Here is a 23749-nt window from a genome sequence, read left to right as displayed (position 1 = left end):
TGTTTTCCTCCAACAAAATTAGTTTCTATTAAACATTTTAACAAATTTCACTTTTCCTTCTCTATCAGTTCTAGTTTTTTTTTATGTGTTAATGCTTGTTTCTGTCTTGGCTATGTTTTTTTTTTTTAACACTTTTTGTTTTATTTTTGTGTTTTTCTCTCTGTTAAGCATTTTGGATTGGTCTTTGTATGGAGGGGGCTTTATGAATGAACTTCCCTTGTCTTGATGTCTTCTATTAATGAAGTTAATAAAGTTTGTAGATTATATAAGCTGCTGTCTGAAAGTGGCTAATGGGTAAAAAATGACTTTATAACCTTGAAATGTAGCATTCACTTATCAAATTATCAGTATGTATTAGCATCTCTTATCTGTGAGATGTTATACATAAATGTATTTATTGTATTCATATTGCATAGCACTGTAACAAAGCTGGCTAACTAATGGCTAAATGATCATATCAGCTGTTTGATGATTCATATTTATTGACCACATAGGTTTATTCTTATGTTATAAACGTTGCGTTCTAATTGCTATTCAGAGTAAACAAATACAGCAGGTGGAAATCCCAAGTGTCTCATTGTGAGTATTTTCTTTCAAAGAAAAATGGCTGCCGTGTGGATGTTGTCAGTGACAGAGAGCTAGAAGAGGTGCTGACAGGAGCTGACACCACTGCAATTTGTGCCAGCTGATAATGTATAAAACTGCCAGACCCTGCCTTTTAAGATGTGACCCTATTAGACAATATGGCCCACATCCCTCAACCTCCTTCACTGCAGATAAAATCAGAGCAATTAGACACCCAAAATGGCAGGTATCTTTATTCCTCAGGGGGAGAGAAATACGGCTGTGTGCACCTGACTGTGTGCTCTTTCCGGAGTGTGACAGAAAAAATACGAGCGGTCTGGCGTGATGTACGGCTAACCTTCATGCTATCTCTCATCCCTGTCTGAGACCTGAGTGCCTGGTTGGATGGGAGCCACAGGATGGATGGGCAGCTTGCTACAGCTTGGTTATTGATTTCTCTGCCCTGCTGGCCTTGCTCTCCTGTCCTGCCTCCCACAACCAATTATAACCAGTTCCTGCTACCAATGAAACGGGGGGATGGGAGGCAAAGATTGTTATTCAGAAGATTGTGTATTTCAGCTCTGGTTTTGTCTTTGTCAGCTTTGGACAACGGTGTTGAACCTCTTGTTGAAGAAAATCTTAATTTCTGACATGTACAAATAAAAATGTTTGCACGTGGTCTGAGAAAAAAAACAAAAAACAAAACACACACACAAAAAAAAATCAAACTTGTGTGCTTCCCATCGTGGGTGTTCCTACCTTGCCCAAACTTCTGTTCCTCCTCTTCATCCTCCACCTCTTGTTCCTCCTCTTCCTCTGCTATCTCCCCATTCTCTAACTGCTCCTCCTCTTCATCCTCCTCCTCCTCCTCTTCCACCTCTTCTTCCTCCTCCTCACAGTCTCCCCTCATGGCTGGCGAGGTGAGGGTAATTTTCAGAGTGAGTTTAGGCTCTGTGGTAGTTCTTACCAAGATAGCTGCCTCAGGCAAGGAGCTGGTGACCTCGTATTTCTCCTCCGTCAGCTTCTGTCATGTGTCAAACAGACATAAGTGGCTGGTCAGAGGCTGAGGTTACTACATGACACTGTGGTAAAATACATCACAACCTGCAGCTGCAGCAACATCACCAGCTATAGTGTTGGTGAGTCGTGAAAAGAAAGACTTGCTCCAACATTTTAAAACGGTTCTTTTTTGAGACAAAATAGTACAAAAACTTCTTCAACACATAGCAGTTACACATAAACCATAGAGAACACACATATAAACATGGACCAATCAGAAAACTAGTGTACAAGTTGACATATTTTCCCCAAACACACTTTTTATGTCAGTAAATTTAGTTCTTATGCAGATTTATGAGCAAGATTTAATTTCTGGATAATTTTAGTTTTTAAATAGTTGATCAGCATTAACCCTTAGAATCCTAAGCAGTTTCTGGCCATTATTTTTTTTTTGCCTCTGTCTCATTTTTTCCTGCAAAATAAAGTTCTGCACCTCTATAAATTCAGGATAACCATGGCTATGGGCTGATGTAACCATAGCCTGTATATAGAGTGGACCTTGTGGCTCTGCCTTTTACCATTGTACAGTTTTGAAGCCAAAATTCCCTCGTCACAGGCGCTGCCATTGGTAGCAGTTGTGGAGCCAGAGTCTGCCTCTGATTCTCCCAGAATCCCTCACAGGGATTCTGAGAGAATCTAAGTGGAGCTGGGTGACAAAAATAAGTATTACTTTTTTCTTTGGAGAGTCTAATCTCTTCTTGGCTCTCCCTCACGACATAATTTACAATCCCTTAAAACAATACACATAACATTGACTGTCAATCATGATTGAATGTGACATAAAGCCTTCTTTTGCACCTCTTATAATAAATAAAAACATACGTTTTCAGAAAAAAAGAGGGCTTGAAAACAAAGCAGCCAAATGACATCTTCAAATCACCACAACAATCGGATGTGAAAAACATTTCTACAAGGTGTATTCATTTTTTTAAAGTTTAAACCACAGCTGATCTGAAACGGCTGGGGAAATGAAAACCATTAATGTATACAGTAATACTGGCTGGGGAGATGGATTTTTTTGACCAATACTGCTGCCAGCCAGTATTACTGTATACATTAATGGTTTCAGTATCTTAAACCCAACACTGTAACTTATGTTTTAATCTTGGAAGCCCAACCAGGCACAGGGACTGCAAATTGTATGTAAGTCATCTAATTTCTATAATTGATGAACATATTGATATCTGTCAAAGAAAGAGGTAAATAAATCGAAATTATGAACTAAAAGACTGAAGGGAATTATACATCACAGACGACTATGAGGTTATAAAAATATCTTCCATAATAAAAAGGAAGACTTTTAATTCCAAATAAGGTGTAAGATAATCTGAAGATGGTGCAATGATGAGTTGTGTATTGTTATTAAAAGGATTCTCTGTTGTGTATCTGCTGTTTCTCAGCATCATATATCTATGTGTGAAACTGCCCATCTGTATGAGCGCTGCGCTTCTTCATTCAGCCCCCATTCTGAAAGAATCAATTACTGCTGACCTCTGCAGTCAGGACTAATGATTGCTGGTGATAATGAATTCATGTCAGCACACGGCACAGCCACATTTGTTACTCCGTACAAATACACGTATGTTGAAGCAGTGGTGAGCTTTCAGACAAAAATAAACATGGTTACCACAACAGACATGCTTCAACAGCAAAACAACAAGCCTGCAGCATCGCCCACTGAGACGTTTAGACAAGCTCTCACGTTAACAGAACAGGAAAGAGCAGGTAGACACTGACTCCTAAAGCCTGTGAAGTCATTCAGTGTAATAAATGCTGAATAAACAAAAGAATGACAACAGTTTGAGTCAATAGGAGGGTCTCTGTTTGTCACCCTTTGTTGCCCGACGTATCATATTTGATACAAGAATTTCAAAGACCCCTGTCTCATCAACATGATAAATAGTTTCTTAAGAGACCTGTTGAAAATAGAAAAAAATAAACACGAACTCTTCCCTCTTCAAGGATTGTCATTCCACCACAAGCAGCTCAAGTTGTATTTGGGCCCTTTTCAAAATAGCTGCTCCCATGAAATCATTCACACACGTTTTTAGGAAAGTCATCACTGATAATATAAAAAATGTTACCCACTTTTTAAAATGAGTATTTTCTGCATTAAAATAAAGAAGGAGTACCAAAAATAATTCATACACAAATTGATATAGCAATATTTTTGCGGACTTTGTTTAAAGGGCCCATGAGCATCTCATTCCCATCCCAAACATTTCATTTTGGGCTATTTTTTGATGAGTCAGGCTTTTAAGGGTTAAAGAGGCATCCATGTGACATTATGTAAGTCCTCGGAAGGGCCAGGAATGTTTAGTTCCTGGTTTAACACTTCCAGGAACTGCATGGTTCCTGTGGCTCATTGATTATCTGTGTTTCAACCATAGGCTGAAACTTTGCCAGATTATGTAAACCAGACCAGTAACTTACTGAGAAAAAAAATAAAGAAAATAAGGGTAAAGAGAAAAAAAATAAAGAAAATAAGGGTAATTGCAGAACACCACCTGGCCAGTAGAGGACAGTGAGACCATGACAGAGGCCATTCAGCAAAAGTAACACAACAGAAAGCAGCCTGCAGCCTTACATGCAGTACCACTGGAGCTTGTGATTGTGAGCATGGAGGATGTTTAGCCTGTGCTGGATTTGAGCAAGCTCAAACAAGAAACAGCAGAAACAGCTTTGACCAGTGTCAGCTTTGTCATTAGCGTTGGTCTTCTCTCAAGTTTCAACAAATCCAATAAGACCAACGCTAATGACAAAGCTGACACTGGTCAAAGCTGTTTCTGTCACATAAAAAAACACCAAACAGGTCTGTCCTCTAAAGCAGTGTTTCTCAACCCTGGTCCTGGGGACCCCCTGCCCTGCATGTTTTTTATGTTCCTGACTCCAACACACCTGATTCAAATGATCAGCTCGTCATCAAGCTCTGCTAGAGCCTGGTAACGAGTCATTCATTTGAATCAGGTGTGCTGGAGTGGGGTAACATCTAAAACATGCAGGGCAGGGGTTCCTCCAGGACCAGGATTGAGAAACACTGCTCTAAAGCATGGAGTCAGCAGAAACTGATCAGTGTTTTCACTGAAAAAAACTAACCTGTTGATGACAGGTTGATGACTTTTAGCAAAATGCCTCTTTCTTAATCACCTCTGAATTTTCATCAAACACTTATCAGCAGAATGCATCCGAATTTATTTTTATAGGTTAGCACAACATCCACATCAGATCAGTGTTACACCAATCAGGAACTTTCAGTTTATACTACCCACCAGGCAGGGTCAATTTTAGGGGTATGTATGATCCCAGAACTAAATGTAGACTCGAGTTAAAAAGTATGTAGTTCCAGGGGAAGGTTCCAGCAAAACACCTTAAGTTTGTTCTGCTTGTTTCATCTGGTATTTGCCTTTTGATTCCTATTTACAAGTGCCTCTGTTTGCAAATAAATGTGCCCTTGTGTTATGGACCTGAACTGGTAAATGGACTTGTTTATATGTATATATATATATATATATATATATATATATATATATATATATATATATATATATATATATATAACTTTTTTTAACTCAGCTTACAAAACAAAAAACATAAATAAATAAATAAATAAATCATGTTACAAAACATTCTAAAACAAAATAATCCTGATACTTGAATGAATTATGAAGAAAGTCTTTCTCTCATCTCTATGATACAGCACTTTTCTTGTCTTACTTACCAGTAGCGTTGGCAATTTATGGTTTAGTGTCTTGCTCAAGGACACTCTGTGACTTGTAACAGGAGCTGACCTCCTGATTGGGAGATGATGACTACCATCGAGCCACAGTACTTCTGTTGTTGTGCAATAAAGTTGTCACAGAGTCACACCATGAGGAGTAAAGGAGGAGCAAAGTTGAGGCTTGTTTTATTGGATCTGCACCGTAAACCTAGACTTTGTATCTTGTTAAAAGATTTAACAACAATGTACATAAATTATTTAAGTTTGATTGCATTACTTTAAAATGCAAAGTATGATTTACTTATTTGCAGACAAAGTCGAATGTGTGAATTAATCTAAGTTAAGCGCCCTTAAAATACTACGTTTTAGTCATAACCACCTCTCTTCATCTCCTTTGCCTTGACAAGGGGAGCCATTATAAATTTTCAGTTGCAGGTAAAGGTATCTTCTCTACAACTTCATCCGCCAAACCGTTACGTCAGGCGTTTGCTGACACAAATAAAAAGGTTGAAAATCTAAAAACTTGTAGGGATTTGTAAAAAAAGGCATTATTTTCTTTGACTTCTCAAGTTATTGTTTGAAATAAAAACTTCTGAAATGAAACGAATAAGAACGTCGTTTTTCTTTTTTTGTTAATTAGACTTTCCTGCTGCAACATTTGTACAGATTCTGAAAATATTAAGTTGACTTAATTTAATTTTCTTAGTTAAATCAACTTGTAATTTGGTGCAATGGACATAAAATTTTAATTTCAATCACTATGCTAAGTAATTGGCTTTACAAAAGATTTTAAGTTAAATCGGAGTTGACATGTAGTTTGTTGTAATTAAAAACTTAAGTTCTATGCACTTCAGTTTTTATTATACATTACTTCATATTTTTTAGGGCAACTGGTTTCTTTAAAATTTTCAGGTAAATTCATCTCATCCGGGCTTACAGTGTGGTTGAAGTTTGGACGGGTTGCGTTTGCTAAGTACATGTGACACACACCGTCAGGTTGAGCGTTATTATAATGAAATGAATATAACGTCCACTAAGTAATCCAATGTCCTCCTGACAAATACATGTGCAGGTGTGTGTGTGTGTGTGTGTGTGTGTGTGTGTGTGTGTGTGTGTGTGTGTGTGTGTGTGTGTGTGTGTGTGTGTGTGTGTGTGTGTGTGTCTGAGTTGCACAGGACCCATCTACATCCCATCTGGCTCTGATGAGAAAATCAGAATCTCTAGAATCACTGGGCCGAGACATGAGATTACCTCGCTGTCCATACACATATAACACAAAACACACACATGTACACACACTTTCTTCTCACACTTGTCGTTCTCCCTCTCACACCAGTTAACAACTAAAGAGGACGAGCAGAGAGGAGGCGAAGGAGCAGAATTTATTCATTGAATAATTTCAGCTCCAGCAGGCCGGGCGGGGGACTCCTGATCCAGGGTTACGTTGAATATTTCTCATCTTCTCACAGATTTTTACTCAAAGCAGAAGTTCTGCTGGCTGTCACAGTACACATCACATGTGTCAGTGATCAACTGGGAATACCCTGGATTACTTACCAACTCAACATGAAAAATCATACGTGTGTGTATTAATCTCATCTTCATGCTGTGTGTGCTGCAGGTATCAGTGTATTTTGTGTCCAGTTAATATCAAGAGCTGAATTTCTGATTCATGATTTGTCAATGAGGAAACATGACACTGACATGATAAGATCACTTATCACACCTGACTAAATCACCCCTCTGCTCCTTGCTTGTAATTGCTGTCACACAACTTTAACACACACTCATATCAAGGAGGGTTTGGAGAGTCAAGTATGCAATCTTCTCTTTAAGGCTTAATTTTTGCTTAAGAAATTAAATTTTGAATTAAAATCTACTGAAATGTTTGTCAGTGATGCTGTGATGAAACTGTGTGTGCCCCTCTGCTGCATGTTTGTATGTGTGTATAAAAATAAAAAGAGGTAGAAGAGGTGTGTGTGTGTGTGTGTGTGTGTGTGTGTGTGTGTGTGTGTGTGTGTGTGTGTGTGTGTGTGTGTGTGTGTGTGTGTGTGTGCGTGTGTCGTACCTCTATCTGTGTGGGTAAATTGTGACAGACAGTGTCCAGCAGTGTCTGTGTAGGTTTGTCTCTGCACATCAACACGAGCTCCAGGTCCATGTCGCCTTTGATCAGCAGGCCTTTAGCCACCAGGCCGATCCTCATCACGCCACACAGCACGCCGCCACAGCTGGGCTCTCTGTTTTAAAGAGAAAAGTCAAACACTTGTGAGGTTATGTAACGTTTCCGGGCCAGTGTGATTCTGTTCATGGCGCAAAGAGTGAGTGTTGCCTCCCTCTCTGAGGTCAGATTTTCTGACCTCTCTCTCAGAGAGTCTGTGAAAAACACTGTTTCTGATATTCATCAATATCTCATGTAACCCTTGGAAAATATCTGAGATTAGCAGATTAAAATACAAGGTGCCTGTCAAGACAGCAAAATAAGACCAGACAAGGCAATTCCAGAGCTAAATGGGATGTAGTGAACCTTGATAAAAGGATTCATGAACAAAGCCAAGCATGGAGGCTGCTGAGCTTTGAGAAGAGGTTAACTGTGTTACCTCTGGACCACATGCAGCCCTGCAGTGTGGATTATTCTGCACTGCTGGGATTCAGTTTCTTAGTTACACATGCTAGATATTTAACACTGTACTAACAGTGTTTCTTGTTCTGATCTTTGAGCTTATGATGTGGTCTTAAATTTAACATTTACATGTCTCTTTGTCTAACTTTGGTCAGAGGATCTTAAAAATCAGTGAAAACTTTTAAAATAAGCAACATTCTCTCACCAAAAGCCTCATCAGTATAAAACTTGCTTTAGCCCCTTTAATTCAAGATTAATGTTATTTTAATACATCAGTTGTTAAGAGGTTTTAGCTGATTGAATGTCTAAAACTTTTACAAAGACATGTGGAAACATTGTGAAAGAGACAGCATGAAGCAAACTACAACTCCTGATACGGTTACACATCCCAAAGCCCAATTTTAAATACTTTTTCTCACCTGAATCAGTGGTTCCTAGGCATTCATTTATTAAAGCTGAAAATGCAAACTTTGATTTATTATTATTATTATGGTCCAGGAAGGTTTTTTTAAGTATTTGAATTTAGTGCTGCACGATTTGGGGAAAAGGTGCGATTTGCGATTAGGTGGACAATATTGCGATTGCGATTGTGCTTGCGATTTAATAAAAAAACGTTGTGTCATGATGAGTCTACAGACTTGCTTGGTTATCATGGAGAAAAATCTGAATTGCATGTGCTGAAATTGCGATTGCGATTGCGATAATCGTGCAGCCCTATTTGAATTCAGAAATCAGTGTTTTCATCTTTTAATTTTTCAAAACTAGTTTTTTTTAAGATGTGTTGTAAAATCAACTAACTGCATGGACAAATAATTTCATTAGTTCTAAGAAATGTGATCAAATGCAGCATTTTTATCTTCTATTTACCCCCCCCCCCTTTTTTTGTTGCTGCATGTTAACTGTTGAGTCCAATTTATGTTCACTGTTAAAAACATAGATCAGGATCCAGGTGGAGCCTTCATGTCTGAGCTCTGAGTTCATTTCATCCGTATTTCTGCTCATTTCCACTAAGCTTACAGATACGGGCCAAATGGAGCAGACGGACTGTATAACTCATGGATGTGGTCTCCCAAACGTCACTTGTCTGTTTCTGAAACGGTAAATGAAGCACATTGGCTAGGGCGCCTGTCAGTCACGTGACCTGAGCTGTGCCTCTGATTGGGCGATCTTGTGATCTTAATATCCTCTAACCTGCCAAGTTAGAAAAAACATCACTCCCACATCGCTCAGTGTGTTCTGATAGTCAAATTAGCGACTCAGACAGGAGATGTTTTTTGAACCAGGCTGTAAATATGTTCATTTCTGCTGTGGAAACCTCTTTTTTGGCTTGGTGTGTTTGTGACTTTCTGTACTTCTGGAGCCAGCCTCTAGTGGACACTCGAGAAACAGCAGACTTTAGCCCTCTCATATTGTCTCATATTTTTAGACCAGAGTTTTTTGCTTGATGGATCAGTACCACTGGAGGAGGAGAAGGAAGGAGAAGAAGAAGAAGAAAAAGAAGACATTATTTATTTTTGTCTTAAAGCCACTGCCGCGGGGTCAGTGGGTGTAGGGCTGGGCGATTATGGTAAAAATAAAAATCCTGATTATTTTAAGTGATATTGAAATCACAATTAATATACACAATTATTCCTTTATTCAAAAACTTCAGTACTGATTTAAACACAACTTTAAAGAACCAGCAAGTGGCACATACAGTATTACTGATACACATAAGTCACACACACTCACTGTGGCTGCACATGGAACACAGAAGAGCTATGAAGCACAGGAACTTGCATACATCTACACTGTGTGGCATATTAATTGTTTTTCTTCGATTATATTGTTTTTATGATTGTCAGATGGCAAAATTGAAATCACGATTAAAATCCGATTAATTGTCCAGCCCTAAGTGGGTGTGTGACAAACTGATTAACCACACTACAAAGGAATTTGTTTTCTCAACATTTTCCACTGATTATCAAAAACTGACACCTTTGATGGAGACCTTTGTTAGGAAGCATTACTTAGCACAGAAACCCTCCTCCATGATGGCCTTATTACTCTCTGTCAACAAGACTAAATGTCCACAAGATAATCACAGTGTTTCAGTCACAGCTCCACTGTGCCACACCACAGTCTCACCTGTAGCTGTCAGTTAATTCCTCAGTTTCATCAGCGGGTTCCTCTCCAGGATCATCCTCCTCTGTGCTGTCTGCTTTTTGGCCATCGGCCTGGCTGTGTGTGTCGCTGCTGCTCTGATCCAGCCAATCAGAGACATGTTTGAGGGCGCACTCAACAGTGGACACCAGCGTCTGCACGGCCTCCAGCTCCTGAGAGGAGGGGTAGATGGTGGAGTGTTTCGCCATGACGTGGCGATCATCATTGCTGAAGGAACGGAAAGACCTCTGGAAAGGAAACAGAGATGAAGGAATTACAAAGCGTGTGAAAACCTCCTGGAGATGGGCTTTCAACAGCAGACTGGGTTTTAATCCATCAAATCAAGCTTTGGTTCCCCTGTTGGAGACCAAAGGCTTTCTTTCATACACAGAGAGCTAAAGAAACACATCAAAACAAATTTTAGCACAGAAGAAAGCTAATTACAAACACATCATGTGTGGGCACAGTTAGCTTTTTCGTGTGTTTGCTTTGATGCTGAATGGTCATAAAGAAATTAGTTCTCAGCTCAGTGACCTTGATGCACTTGTATGCTCATAACTTGGAGAAATTTCTCTGATCATCATTTTCTCCTCCTGTTCTAACTCCAGCAGATCTTCTTTCAGCTCCCTGGTCTCCTTAATCTACCTCTGTGAGGCATTTATAACAATCCAACCACACAGGAAGGAGATTGGGTGGAGGGGGAATCAGACAGGACAGTGAATGACAGAAAAAAAGAGGAAGGATACTGAATCTTCAAAAAGGAAAAGGAAGACTAAGCTGAAGAGGGAAAGGGTGACAGAGAGCACCAGGTGCAACTGCGGCTTTAGTGACTCACACATTGAAATGAATACCACCCAGATGGGTCCCTTTGCTAATGCACACTCATAAACAAACCCTTGTAATTTGTTCATCGGCTGCTCCTCTCGAGTGTCACAGAACTGCAGTGGGTGGCTGTTAATGCAGCTAAATGCTTAATTGAAAGCACTTTGATATGATTTAAACATCTGACCGTTAAGTATGGACTAATACAGACTGAATAAAGTGAGCCAGGAGAGACTTGTGGTTAATGCATGGAACAGATGACTGGGTAATCCCGATGAAAGTTTAATCACATCAAAGTGCATTACAATGCAGCTACATTACGCATAATGTAAATGATGTGGGTAAATGTATAATTAACACAGAAATCTCTATTACAACAGATGAATCAATCATCACATGGCTTGTCATGATGAGTCGTTTCTTATTCAGTTGTTCTTTATGGCTAGAAGCAGATGCTTATTACTCTAGCTATGTTAAAAACTTAAATCTGGTTGATCAAAACAACAATAGCAACACAAACCTGATCACATAAGTCACAGATGATCAATCTACACACAGAAGTCCACCACATTTCACCCCTGGATGTTGACACTGTGTCAAAAGGGTTTCATCCGAGCTGGTCTTAAGAGTGGTGAAACAAACAAAGTGGGCACAGATGTGGGAGTAGTCTGAGGAACTACCAGACCCCGACCATCTCTGAAACAGTTAAGTGGAGAAACATCCTGTCCTGTTATCCAGACTACAGCTTCTAAATTGCTGATCACTTCAACCACAAGCTTTAATGACATAAAGTCTCTGGGATAAAGACAGTGACTGTGCCTCAAATCAGATACTCCCATCAGTAGACCAACATGAAGTACACCGTGTACCCTCTGTGCTTGGTAGAATGGTGCATGAAATCTTACAGACTAGTGTTTTCAGATCAAACACTGTGGCCCTACACTCACTAATGAAATGATATTCACACTTCACAACCGTTCACAGCCATTCTTCAGCTTTTCCTCAAATGCAACCGTCAACCATCATTTCATCTGTTCCTGCCCCTTCTGCTACCCAGCCAATATGGCGACCGCTAAGACTGAGAAGTGTCCAGCATTCCACACAAGCTTTATCACACTCCTGTTTAGCTTTTCTCTGCCCTGACATCCTTTTTCTTTTTGTCAGTCCAGCTCCAACATCACTACAAAATAAATCCAAGACATCAATCTCGGCAGAGAAAAAGGACAGACCTTGCTTTTCACTGCTAAACTTTGGCGGTCTGATTAGTGTCATCAAAGGGACTTTAGGGATGTTGGATACCACTTTTTTTTAGACCGATACAAGTACTCTCTTTTGAGTACTTGCTGACACCGAGTACTGATACCACTAGTACTTTGGATGCATAACATATTAATTCACAGTGAGAGATCATTTTGAACAAAAACAGCACTGCCTTTAAGTCCAAGATAAAACACAAACAACTCTCTCTGAGTTTACATTTGCTTTTAACAAATTAACTTAAGTGTAAAATAAAACGAACAACTGTCAGAGTTTTAGTAATTTTTTAAATAACATGGAGTGCAAAATAGCCCTGAGTTTGACTGGAGATCAGTCCAGGGTGTACCCCACCCCTCACCCAATGACAGCTGGGATAGACTCCAGCCACCTGCGACACTGAACAGGATAAGCAGTTCAGAAGATGGATGAATGAACGAATGGAGTGCATATTAAAACAATCTGTCAACTCTCTCTGGTTGGTATAAGGCTGGTATTGGTCCTTGACTATCACTATTCATGTTCTCTCAGAAAAGCCGGACCTAACCACTGACACTGAGAAACAGCGTTAAAAACAAATGTGGCACTGATAATCCAGTTTTACACTGCGGATTTACACAGGCAAAAATCAAAGCGTGAGACTATTTCAAGATCTTGTCTGAAGTCCTCACTGGTCGCTAATATTTTTTTTACAGACCAAGTTACAGCAGTTTGGCTTCTCTTCAGCTCTGTCTGTCTCTGAAAGCTCTCTTAATCTTTTTCAGAATTATCAAAATAACCACTAAGAAGACACAGAATGGTTTACATCAGGACTTGTCCACCTGAGTCTGAAAGGCAAAGGTTCATTTTTTCATCATTAGACCTTATCGCAGTGAGCCGGGGAGCCTCAGGTGCATAACTCAGTTCAACATGAGGAGGTTGCTCTTAACAAGCTGCTTATCTCCAAGAGCCACGTTTCCTTTTTCTCACTGCACGCCGAGTCAAAGAGAGCCACACACTGAGCATGCTGAGGCACACACACGCACACAAAGTAGAGATGACCTTTTCATTGAAGTAAAGATAGTCTAGTGTGAGCACTATCAACCTATTTGAAGTGTAAGGACCCCCACACATTTGCACCTATGTAGACCCACATAACCAACACACCCACATACTAAGACACACACACACACACACACACACACACACACACACACACACACACACACACACACACACACACACACACACACACACACACACACACACACACACACACACACACACACACACACAAACACACAAACACACACATTTCATCCCTCTTCTAATTGAACCGTGACATTCTGGTTCTCCAGAGTGGGGCAGATAAAGTCATTAACAGGATGGAGGACAGGCCCTGCACAATGACTGCAGGCTGACAGGCTGTGTAAGCTCAGTATGCTGTGTGTGCTACAAACATTTGGCAGGATGACGCACTGCAATCCCAGCGGGCCTTGGCTGAGATTCTCCGACACTTTGGCAGGGCATGTCAGAGTGACACTGAGTGAATTCAAGTACCTTCAAAGAAGAGGCAGGAATTATTTATGTATGGATTAAGCTACGTAGCATCACGTCTTAATCTGCTGACATTAATCAAGTGCACAACTTTTTTTTTTACACTTTGAGAGTGACTGATAGGGTTATGTACCTTTAAATGCTGGATGAACGATTTCCAGGCATCCTAATGAGTTTATAGACATTAAAAGTATCAGTGAAGAAATTAAAATAAAAATAAACTCATACTTTTTTTGTATTTCATAAAATAAAGCAAGATTTCTCAGCATTAGGGACGCTTGCTGGAAAACTGCGCATGGCTCTGAAAACTGGTGTTTCTGTGGTGCAGAAACATCACTACAAAGCTTGAGACGACACACTTTCGGTTAATGCCACAGAGTCAATGGCATCAATGACAGCAAAGAAATGTGTCATGAAAGAAAACAAGCATCAAAACATAAAATTTAAACCAATAATGATTTAAAAATCAGAACATAAAACAAGAAAAAGAAATCATTAAAAAATTAAATCAGTTCAAATTTAAAAATCACTTGGTCAGAGCATTGTATGATAAGCTTTGAGTAATCTTTACTGTCTCTGGTTATTCTTCTTCTCTAAATATTATGACCTGAGCACAAAATCCTGTAAAAAAAAAACAACAAAAAAAAACAGAAGGGGGTATCCGTGAAGCTATGAGTGTGTGCCCCATCGTGCGTTTGTATTGAACAGTGTGTGCCTTGTCAGAGCAGTGTTAAACAGACCAACACTCGCAGATTTTATGAGCCGTCGCTAATGGAAGCTTCTGCAGCCATAAACCACATGGCCAAGAGAGTTTCTCTGTTTGTGTTTGTGTGTGTGTGTGTGTGTTTGTGTGTGTACTACTCCACTGTGGGGGAGTTGTTTCTCTGCTGCTCTGATCACCATGTAAATCAGAGTGGTTAAGGAGGACTCACTGACAGGAATCGACCTCCTGGATCAGCGAGTGCCCAGATAATGTTGCAGACATTTAGACAAGTGACGCTGTAAGTCAGCTAATGTTGCCAAGAGGGGGATGGATTGCAGGATTATGCACTAACATACTAATTTGCAAAAAAGGCTGAGGTAAAACTTCATGCTTAATCTAGTTAATTTATACAAACGTAATTCATTACAAGTTTAGGATGTTTAACTTTATACCAGGTGTATTAGATGTTAGACCTGGGGACCAATCATAGCCTGAGGTCCATTTTCATTCAGTTCCCTGCTTCAAGCTTCCATGTATCAATTATGGCACCAAAATTAATCACATTCGGATTTATTTGTTAAATTTTCTGTCATGTTTACAAACAAAACTAAAGTCTATCTAAATAGGTCTCACTGAGCTACATTTGGACTGTGTATAGGCTGCTTATATGAAGCTAAAGCTCTTTACATTCTGCAGAAACTCAACAACTCTTACAGCTGATGTCTTAAAATGAATGTAGTTATCAAGATGTGAAAATGTGAGACTTCAAAAAACACATTCGAGGACTCAAAACTAGATTAATTTTATGAAATGGTGCAGACAAAACAAAAAATGGTGTTGAAAATATGTTCAGAAAGCAGGGTAGGAAATCTCAAGGTAAAAAATGTAGTTTTTTAGGTCCAAATAGTCTGAATATGAAAAACAGTCCTGATAAAATCCAGATCCTGATCCTGACATAGAAACATCCTGACATATTCCCCTCATATCACCCTTTAATGGACCACATTTTCCTTGGTCAGAAGCAGAGTTTGCTGATGTTTACGCAGCACTCAGTAGGGATGGGTACCTTTCACATTTGAAACAATACAGTGCCAACACCTGGTACATGGAAATTGGTATTGGTACTTAAGGGTACCAGTTTTTGGTACTTTTTATAAGTTCATGAGGTATTAAATAAAAATAATCAAATAATCACATGTCAAAGTTTCTAATTTGTTCTCAATATGTAACCTTGCAATTCTGTGTCCATGTCCAGCATGGAAAATCACCTACTCTTCCACCCCCTCACAGTCTCAAGGATGCGTTTAGGTACCTAAACATGGTCCCATTTGATTTTGCGTGAATGGGTACTACAGACGGAATTTGGTCAGTACCTATAAAAGTAGCTACTTTGATACCCGTCCCTACATAACCCTGCAGAAAAGTGACCACTTATAATCTGGAATCAATAGACACCTGAGGGACAGGTGAACTTTGATTTTACTAGTGTGTGATGATGGAGCAAGGATGTTTGAGCAAACTTAGGGACTAATTTTTACAGAAATCCCTAAAAGTAACAAATAAAGCTTTCATGTATTACTTTCATGATTAACTAAGTATGTCATTAAGAACTGTTGGACCTTGGTCGTTTTCACAAAAATGAAAAGAGTTTCTCTTTGAAACAAGTTTGGACACCCCTGTGTCATAATTCACTGTTTTGATGTGAACCAGCTGAGAAAAAGTATCAACATGTGCTGAACCTGATCTCAGTGGATAACAGTGTGTAGTGCAGCTAAAACTTATGCGAGTAAGTGACTATTATTGAGAGCTCATTAGCTTAAACTTACACTTTTTACATGTTTTACATGTTCTTCATGTTTTATGCAATACCTGTGTACCTCTGTTTGCATAATAACCGTCCTGAATTGGTAAATAATCCAGAACAGAAGAAATAGGAAAAAACACAGATCAACTGGTTCCAATTAATCTGAGGAGCTGAAGACCAATATTTTAAAAACACAGCTTTTTTATTCCAACTAGGACTCCATCTAATGGATTAAGCGTGAGCAAGTCGTTTACATAAAAGCATTTCTCTCATTCTGTGATACATTAAGACTTCTGGGATGTGTTTATATGAGCGCTCTTAATGGGGTGATAATGAAATTGTGGTTTATACAGCAGCTCTAATATCTGACCATAAGTGTTGCTCACTTAATGCTGTGGTTAGTCAATGTTGACACAGTTGAAGCTGTCGTGAAGCTCTCTTCACACTCTGCTGATAGATGGACCTTAAAAAAGACACTCACTCAATCTCCAGGAGACCATGCAGAGCTCGTCCTTGAATCCACCCTGACCGGCTCGCAACCTGAAGGTCAATCACACAATATGTTCCCCTGCCCAGGGTCGCATGTGTAAGAGCAAAATGAATCATAAATGATGGTTCAGCCACAGAGGACGTCCGTCCAGATGCCTGCATCAACCCCCAACGGCACTTTAACAAATTTACACTGTGTCCAATTTCAGCATTTGACCTACAGATCAACCTGTGCTGAGATTATTCAGTTAAGCTACCTCACAGCACCAAGGTTACAGATGTGTGTGTGCAACAGTTTGAATACAAAAAGCAATCAGGAAAAAAATCTACAACCAAGTATACCGGCTGAGGCAAAACAAACAGTCGAGTCAACCTAACAGGCTGTTAGTAAGGACATCGTTTATCCATATTATCTAAATGGCTTTAGTCAGAGCTAAAACAGTGTGAGCTCAAACAACATGTCAAAAATACTCTTCTTAATTGGCTAATCTAGGGATTTGGTTTAAACCTATCTGATCGTCTCACTGCAATCTTCACTAATATCAGCGATTAACCTCAAGGGTTCAGTGTTTTTACACGACAGTGAAGGCAGAGCTAGACTTTATGTGACCAGGGGGCGCCAACTTCTGCAGCTGGCCTAAATGAAGACTCATTTACATTCAATTACCATCACCCATCCCCTTTACTATAAACATGAATGTATGAGATGTTAAAATTCTTTGTTTTTTTTTCTTCTTTGCTTTCAGTGGTGACAAAAGGGTACAAACTTAAAAGTCTTAAAAAAGCACTATTTAATGAGCAGAATTGAAATGCAAAGAAAGCTCCCCACTGCCTGGTAAACTTATAGACTGTCACAATGTCTGTGAAGTCACCCATTTGTTTCTGATACAGAGTTTTTAAGCCCATTGTAGGCAGAGGCCATGGTGGAAATGCTAAACTCAATCTAGCTTTATTGGTGTTAGGACAAGGCAAAGAGGCGGGACTTCAGCCTCTTCACAGACAGCTACAGGCTGCTCACCTGTTAGTCAACCAGCCTTGCTCTTCTCTGGGGAAAACTCAAAAGTTTAATCACTTTAAAAACCCTGTTCAGTGTGTGCCGAAGGAGAAATAAGCTATTCAGAAAAAAAGAGAAGAATTTTGAGCCAGGCTGTAAATACCTGCTATTTTTTTTTTTTGCCTCAGTGTGAACGTGGTATCTGTTTTCTGACCTTCAAAGAACTGCAACTGGGAAGGCAAAAAGCCAATCAAAGTTTAGGATTTTGGAGTCACCCCTGTGGCACAAAGATTTTAAGGAGGTGCAGCCAAACCTGACCCCCATGGATCTCCCCTTAAACTGGGGCCAGGTGTGTAAAGGTTAAGCACTAAGTGAAGCTAGCACAAGTTAATGCAGGACATGGGAGTCCAATGCCCCAGCTATTATCAGCTGATTGGCTGTTGTCTGAATCATTGTTTCCCACCCCACTAACCTAATCACCACTCTTCTAACTGTAAGGAGGTGTATTAGAGCTCAGTCACAATGGCCTTCCAAACCGTGCCGTAATTACGCATGCTTGCCCCACCCCACAGCGCCATTCCCATGCTGGCCAGTACAACCTGTGGACACACTACTCCAATATGAACCAGACTTAAGGCACACACATGGCCTGTCCATGTCATCATTACATGTCTGTTTACAAGGGATGTGGTTTCATCAGAGTCAGCACAATGATAAACACAGAGAACATGGCGACAACCTGAGTTACTTTTTAGCTCGTGTTAAGTTATTCTGGTCTGACACAACCCTCTGACACCCCCTTCTTAAAATAACTGTTAAGAGGAGCAGTCACATCATAAATCATGGATTATACGTCATGCTCTCATTGCGTACGAGTGCTTGTGCATGAAGTGTACTGTGCAGAGGCACACCTTTCTGAAGTGTGCCAAAGCCAAGGAAGGGGACCATACCTGAGCCTGGTAAAAGCCCAGTAAGCCAAACAGACTCGACTTTAGGGTTAAAGCATGCTTGGACACTGATGGCCAGTGTGAAAGCGCCCTTAGACTCTGATCCGTGCAACACCTGTACTGCCCACACTGCTGCTGGTTTAGCTTTGCCTCTTCCATTCCAGGCTCTTCCTATTGAGTCTATGTTTAAGTATATTCCCAAATATAGAGCTAAAGCAGGCTGACTGGCTAACCCAGGGAGTACTCTGAAAAGCAGAGCCTATGACGCCCAGCAATGAATGGCTGTACTCTATGACGAGAATGCTTCTGACTGAACTAGATTACAGTGCAACACCTCCTCGACAATCTCAAATCATTATCTGTTACTTCATTAACCCCTTGAACAATTGAGCAATTTACAGTCGACATCATCAAAAATATGCACACACTTTTGGCGACTGAAGAAGCTCTATTCGTTCAGACGAGTTATTGTTCTTTAAACAGTAAGTTCAAACTGTGAGCAGCATAAAAAGGTCTGTTTTTTTCTGTGGTCAGTTGTCAGAAATTATACTGTACAACAGTGTTAATGTCTATCAAGGTCTGACCGTTAAAGAGCAACCAGTGTTTTGGAGCAAAGTGTGACTGTGCTAACTGGTGACTCCAAGCCAAACATGTCAGTGAATGTCTGTTGACAGTCACCAGTTAACAGGGTCACATTTTACACTGAAACACCAGCTTTGTTTGGTGGTGTGTAATAAAATGTGCCGTCTTCATCCAACCACATGTAACCAAGTTTGACCACAGAGGAATAATATCAACGGCTGCACTTCATGTACAAAGTATATATTACACATCAAACTAATAACCAATTTTATAGGTGATTTAAAACATAAAACCATAAAAAAATGTATATATGGTGCAGTTCTTTGTCTGGACGTAGTCTTCTGGCTCCTTTATTATGACCCAGGTCTTAGCGGTCTTTGCTTGGGATTGGTTTGGCAGGGTTTCTGATTTATTTCCACCAGTTCATGTCAAGTCTGGATTTCTCCACTAAAAATGTCTGTTCACTAGTTAATGTTTTCTTTTCACTGACCAAATCCTCACAGACATGTAAGTTGTTAACCATCTGTCAAATTGGTGTAACTTGGGTTAAAAAAAAAAAAAAAGTTTTTGGTGGTTAATACCTTCACATGACAAAATGCGCACACACTTGTAACTGTTAAGAAACAATAAATTGGTCAATGGTTCTATATTTAGTCAGTAACTGGTTAGAAGTGTTTATAATTATGGCTCATATCCAAAAATGAGCAAACAGACACTTTCAGAGTCAGTTATGAAAAAGATTAGACTTTCAAAGCAAGTTATGTTATCAAATCAAAAATGACTCCAGTGGTGTGGCATGGGGATTTTTTTTTGAGGAAGCCAAGTGAGACAAAGCCTCTAATCTGTATGTTTTATAGGGAGTGGGGTGAATAAAAGACTATGTTGCAGCTTGTATACCACTATTTCATGTAATGGAATGACCTGTTAAGAGTGCCCAGAGAGCGCTCATTTTACTTACACACTTTGTTATGTAACCGACACCTTGAACACCGAAACACACCCTTTCACTCTCCCACCCTCATTCACACATTCACACACGTACATTGCCCTCTTGACTTAGCTTAAACATCTTATTAATTTACTCAACGGCCCACTCAAATGCACAACCCGCCTCTTCATGCACAGTGCAAATTTGACAGTGATAAAAATAGCATTCATTCACAAACATACATTTTACGTCCATGTCCAACACTGCGTGCAGGCTTGCACACTTTCCACATTACCTTATCGTTTTATAGCCCAAATGTTCATTATACTGCTGCATGATCCAAAAGACAGCAACAAAACAATACAGTAGCAGTGACTATGAACAGCGCACCTGACACGTGCCTCTGCTCAGCAAGGCTGGTGTTGTGCCATATTCTGCACCCCTTGTGTGAAATGCCCCCCCTCCAGCAGAAGCATCGATATAGAGCATAGACTGTAAACACTAACAGCCTGAGGATGCTTGTCTTAAAGGGCCAGTTCCCGTACATGGCCACCAAACGTAGCTCATGTGGTCAAAGTCATTTTCTGTGTGAATATTTTATCCTCTCCACATTACAGAGTTCTTTCAGTTTTTGTTAATGACTTGCAATTACACATGCTTATTAAATCAATCACCTTTATTTTTATTTTCTGGCAACCTCTCCAACAGTCAAGGTTAACAAAAATGGCATATATTCAATGATGTCAATAATCAATAGCCTGTTTACTGCATCTTCCTCCCTCATATTTGAAAATATATTCATTTTTTAAGTGGTGCAGTGTGTGACTTCGTCTGGGGGGGGGGGGGGGGGGGGGTTGTGCCTGGCAGGAAATGCATCCCCCTGCTATTTCTCACAGGGAAGTGGACAGCGTCCTCAGGCTGTGAGCGTATACAATCTATGCTCTATATCTATGCTTCCAATGGGCCTTCCGCTGGAGGGGGTGCATTTCACACGAGGGGTGCAGAATATGGCACAACACTGGTCCTACATGGCTGCTGTCCTTGGTGCTTATTTTCTCAGCGTAAACAACCACGGTAAACAATAACTTCAGTGGAAGGACACATACAGCTTAAACGGGGCAAGCAAGACTCAAAAGTAATATAACTACTCTAAAAAGAAGACACATAGCTAAATAGGCAGACTAAAATAGTGTATAGTGTGCATTTTACTCACCCTATTTGAAGCACTACCGGCCAGCCACTCAGCCGTATGCAGCTCTAGTTTAGGCGTTGGCCTGCTGTCAGATTTTGTATTTTTAGTTGTGCTGTAGAGCTAGTATGGTAAAAACATTTTTTAATAAATACTCTACATCTCCACCCACCATAACTGCACTTGCTAATTTTGCTAATAAAATGTCAACACGAACATGCTAGGGATGCAACGATTATAGATTTTGATTGCACGATTATAGTCTGAGTAATAATCTCGGTTTCACGATTATAACGATTATCGTACATTAATTTCACAACACTGATAATGAACAAATATATAAAATCACATGAACATTCTTTAGAGATTTCAATGAGCTTTGTATTCCTGTCAGAAATAACAGATTAATCAAATAACACAGAACAAAATAATAAATAAAGATAAACATAAATTATAACTCTTCCATTTGGAATTAAATAAAGTGACCTGTGCTCTGAAAACATCTACATCAGTATTTCCCTTTTGAAAAAAATACAGTGTCTGTGTCTGTCAGTGTCGGTGTTGTTGAACTCTTAGGCTAAAAATGAATAAGAAAAATGAAACAAATAATCCATGCCATGATGAACTTTGATTGGATTTGCAGTAATGATTTATGTTGTAATTTTTTAAATATCTGAAATAAAGTATTATTATTAATATAAGACTAAACTTAGCTTCATTGATCCCCCCAGAGGAAAATGTTATTTGTGTGTAAGTAACTTAAGTTTTATTGTCATCCATGCTGATTTTTAAATTCATTTTTAATCATCTAATCTATTCTTTGGATAATCTTCATACATTTATCTTATTTTGAATGTGGTCTGATTAAATTCTGTCTATTATGATCATTGTTATTGTTTGGTTGAAGATTAATCATGATAATGATAATGGATTACATTTATATAGCGTTTTATCCTTGACTGACACTCAAAGTGCTTTACAAGTTTTAGTTAAAAAATGGTTGAAAAAAAAGCCTTATCTGATTGGTTGATCATTCTTGTTTTTTTTCACCAAGGGACGCCAACTCGGCTTGGCCTCCTTGCAGACAACAGTGTGCAATATCATGTTTTCACAACTCATTCGCCACATAAAATTTAGGAGGGCGCTGTTTTACACATCGTAAAATGAAGAATTATAAACTCTTAAAAGGGATATTTTCATTAATTCACAGATACAGTCTGAAAAATAGAGAGGAAGCATGACTTACTTTGGCCTCTGGGGGAAAATACCACTGAATGACTCCTAGCTTTGTAAAGAGCATAACACAAGTCAAACAGCACGAGTAACATGAAGACAATAAGAAGTCTGCTGCCTGTCTAACTGGGAATCCCAACAGACGTACACAGATGCAACCGTTTAATCCCAGCTGTCACAGCCACCAGCACAAACCCTGCTGTGTGTGTGTGTGTGTGTGTGTGTGTGTGTGTGTGTGTTTTTGTAGATATACCTTCATATGGCATTGTTGTATAGTGCTTTTAGATGGCACACTTACCAATTACACTCCATTTCATGCTCCAGTGAGGCCGACCAGCTTGCAGGCCCATGTTACATAACCACATTACACTGCATTTACAACTCACTGTGTCCCAAACTAATGTGCACACACACCGACACAAGAGAACCTCAAACACATCACAGAGGTAATGCAACAAATCTGTTTTCAAACACAGTAAACATGAAATCACGTGTGACACTATGTGTGTCTCACACACTGTCACACACATACACACGCCGATTACTTCCATCCATCACCCTCCATTCTGCTTTAACCCCCTGCAGTAAAGCCATTTCAGTCCAAGGTGTTGTGGTTAGACACGCACGCTGTCAGCAGAGGCCATTTGGCTTTAGAGGCTGCAGCAGAATCCAATGACTTTCCTCTCCATCGCTGCCCGTCTCTTCCTGTCTCATTCTGTCTCTCTGTGGCCATCTGTTATAAATTACATGACCCGATGCCAAGGACAAGACTCACTCAAACAATATCAGCAGCGATTGCAGCGACCCTGTCTTCCCTTGTTATTGTTTCTTTATAGATATCAACCTATTGCCTGTTATTTATACATCACTGTTCGCGAACAGTGATCTATTTTTGTGTGTGTGTGTGTGCTCGTGCTCAGGCAGAAGCAGGGTATGTTTGCGTGCTTTTATTTTGCTAAAATTGCATGCAATAGATGAGATGACAGCACTCACTCGAAGGTGTTGTGAAAGGAGAATGAAAGGTGACAGAAAGAAGAGGATGATGGGAAAAAGCCTAAAAAAGTAAACAAACAAGTCTTGAGAAACAGAGATTGCCTGAAGGTGATGCACAGGGGATAAAGACGAAGAGGTTTTTAATATTTCTGCCAGATGTGTAAACAATATT

At 39.7% G+C, this 23749-nt stretch overlaps 1 protein-coding gene across 3 annotated transcripts in view; it reads right to left on the bottom strand.

The window, feature by feature from the left end:
- The window catches only part of strbp (spermatid perinuclear RNA binding protein), a 132217-nt gene that overhangs the window by 25727 nt on the left and 82741 nt on the right, over positions 1-23749 (bottom strand). For all 3 annotated transcript variants that reach the window (XM_074689684.1, XM_074689685.1, XM_074689683.1), the window contains exons 4-6: positions 10089-10351; positions 7410-7578; positions 1324-1588 (exon numbers count right to left, since the gene is read on the bottom strand). In XM_074689684.1, coding sequence (XP_074545785.1) covers positions 1324-1588; positions 7410-7578; positions 10089-10351 — 697 coding nt within the window. The remainder of the gene's footprint in view (positions 1-1323; positions 1589-7409; positions 7579-10088; positions 10352-23749) is intronic.

The sequence above is a fragment of the Halichoeres trimaculatus genome, unplaced genomic scaffold (genome assembly GCF_033239565.1).
Source record: "Halichoeres trimaculatus isolate MK-OKI-2021-1 unplaced genomic scaffold, fHalTri1.1 fHalTri1_scaffold_16, whole genome shotgun sequence".
Taxonomy (NCBI): Eukaryota; Metazoa; Chordata; class Actinopteri; order Labriformes; family Labridae; genus Halichoeres; species Halichoeres trimaculatus.
Note: the sequence above shows the minus strand (reverse complement) of the source record. Positions and strands in the feature narration are given on the sequence as shown.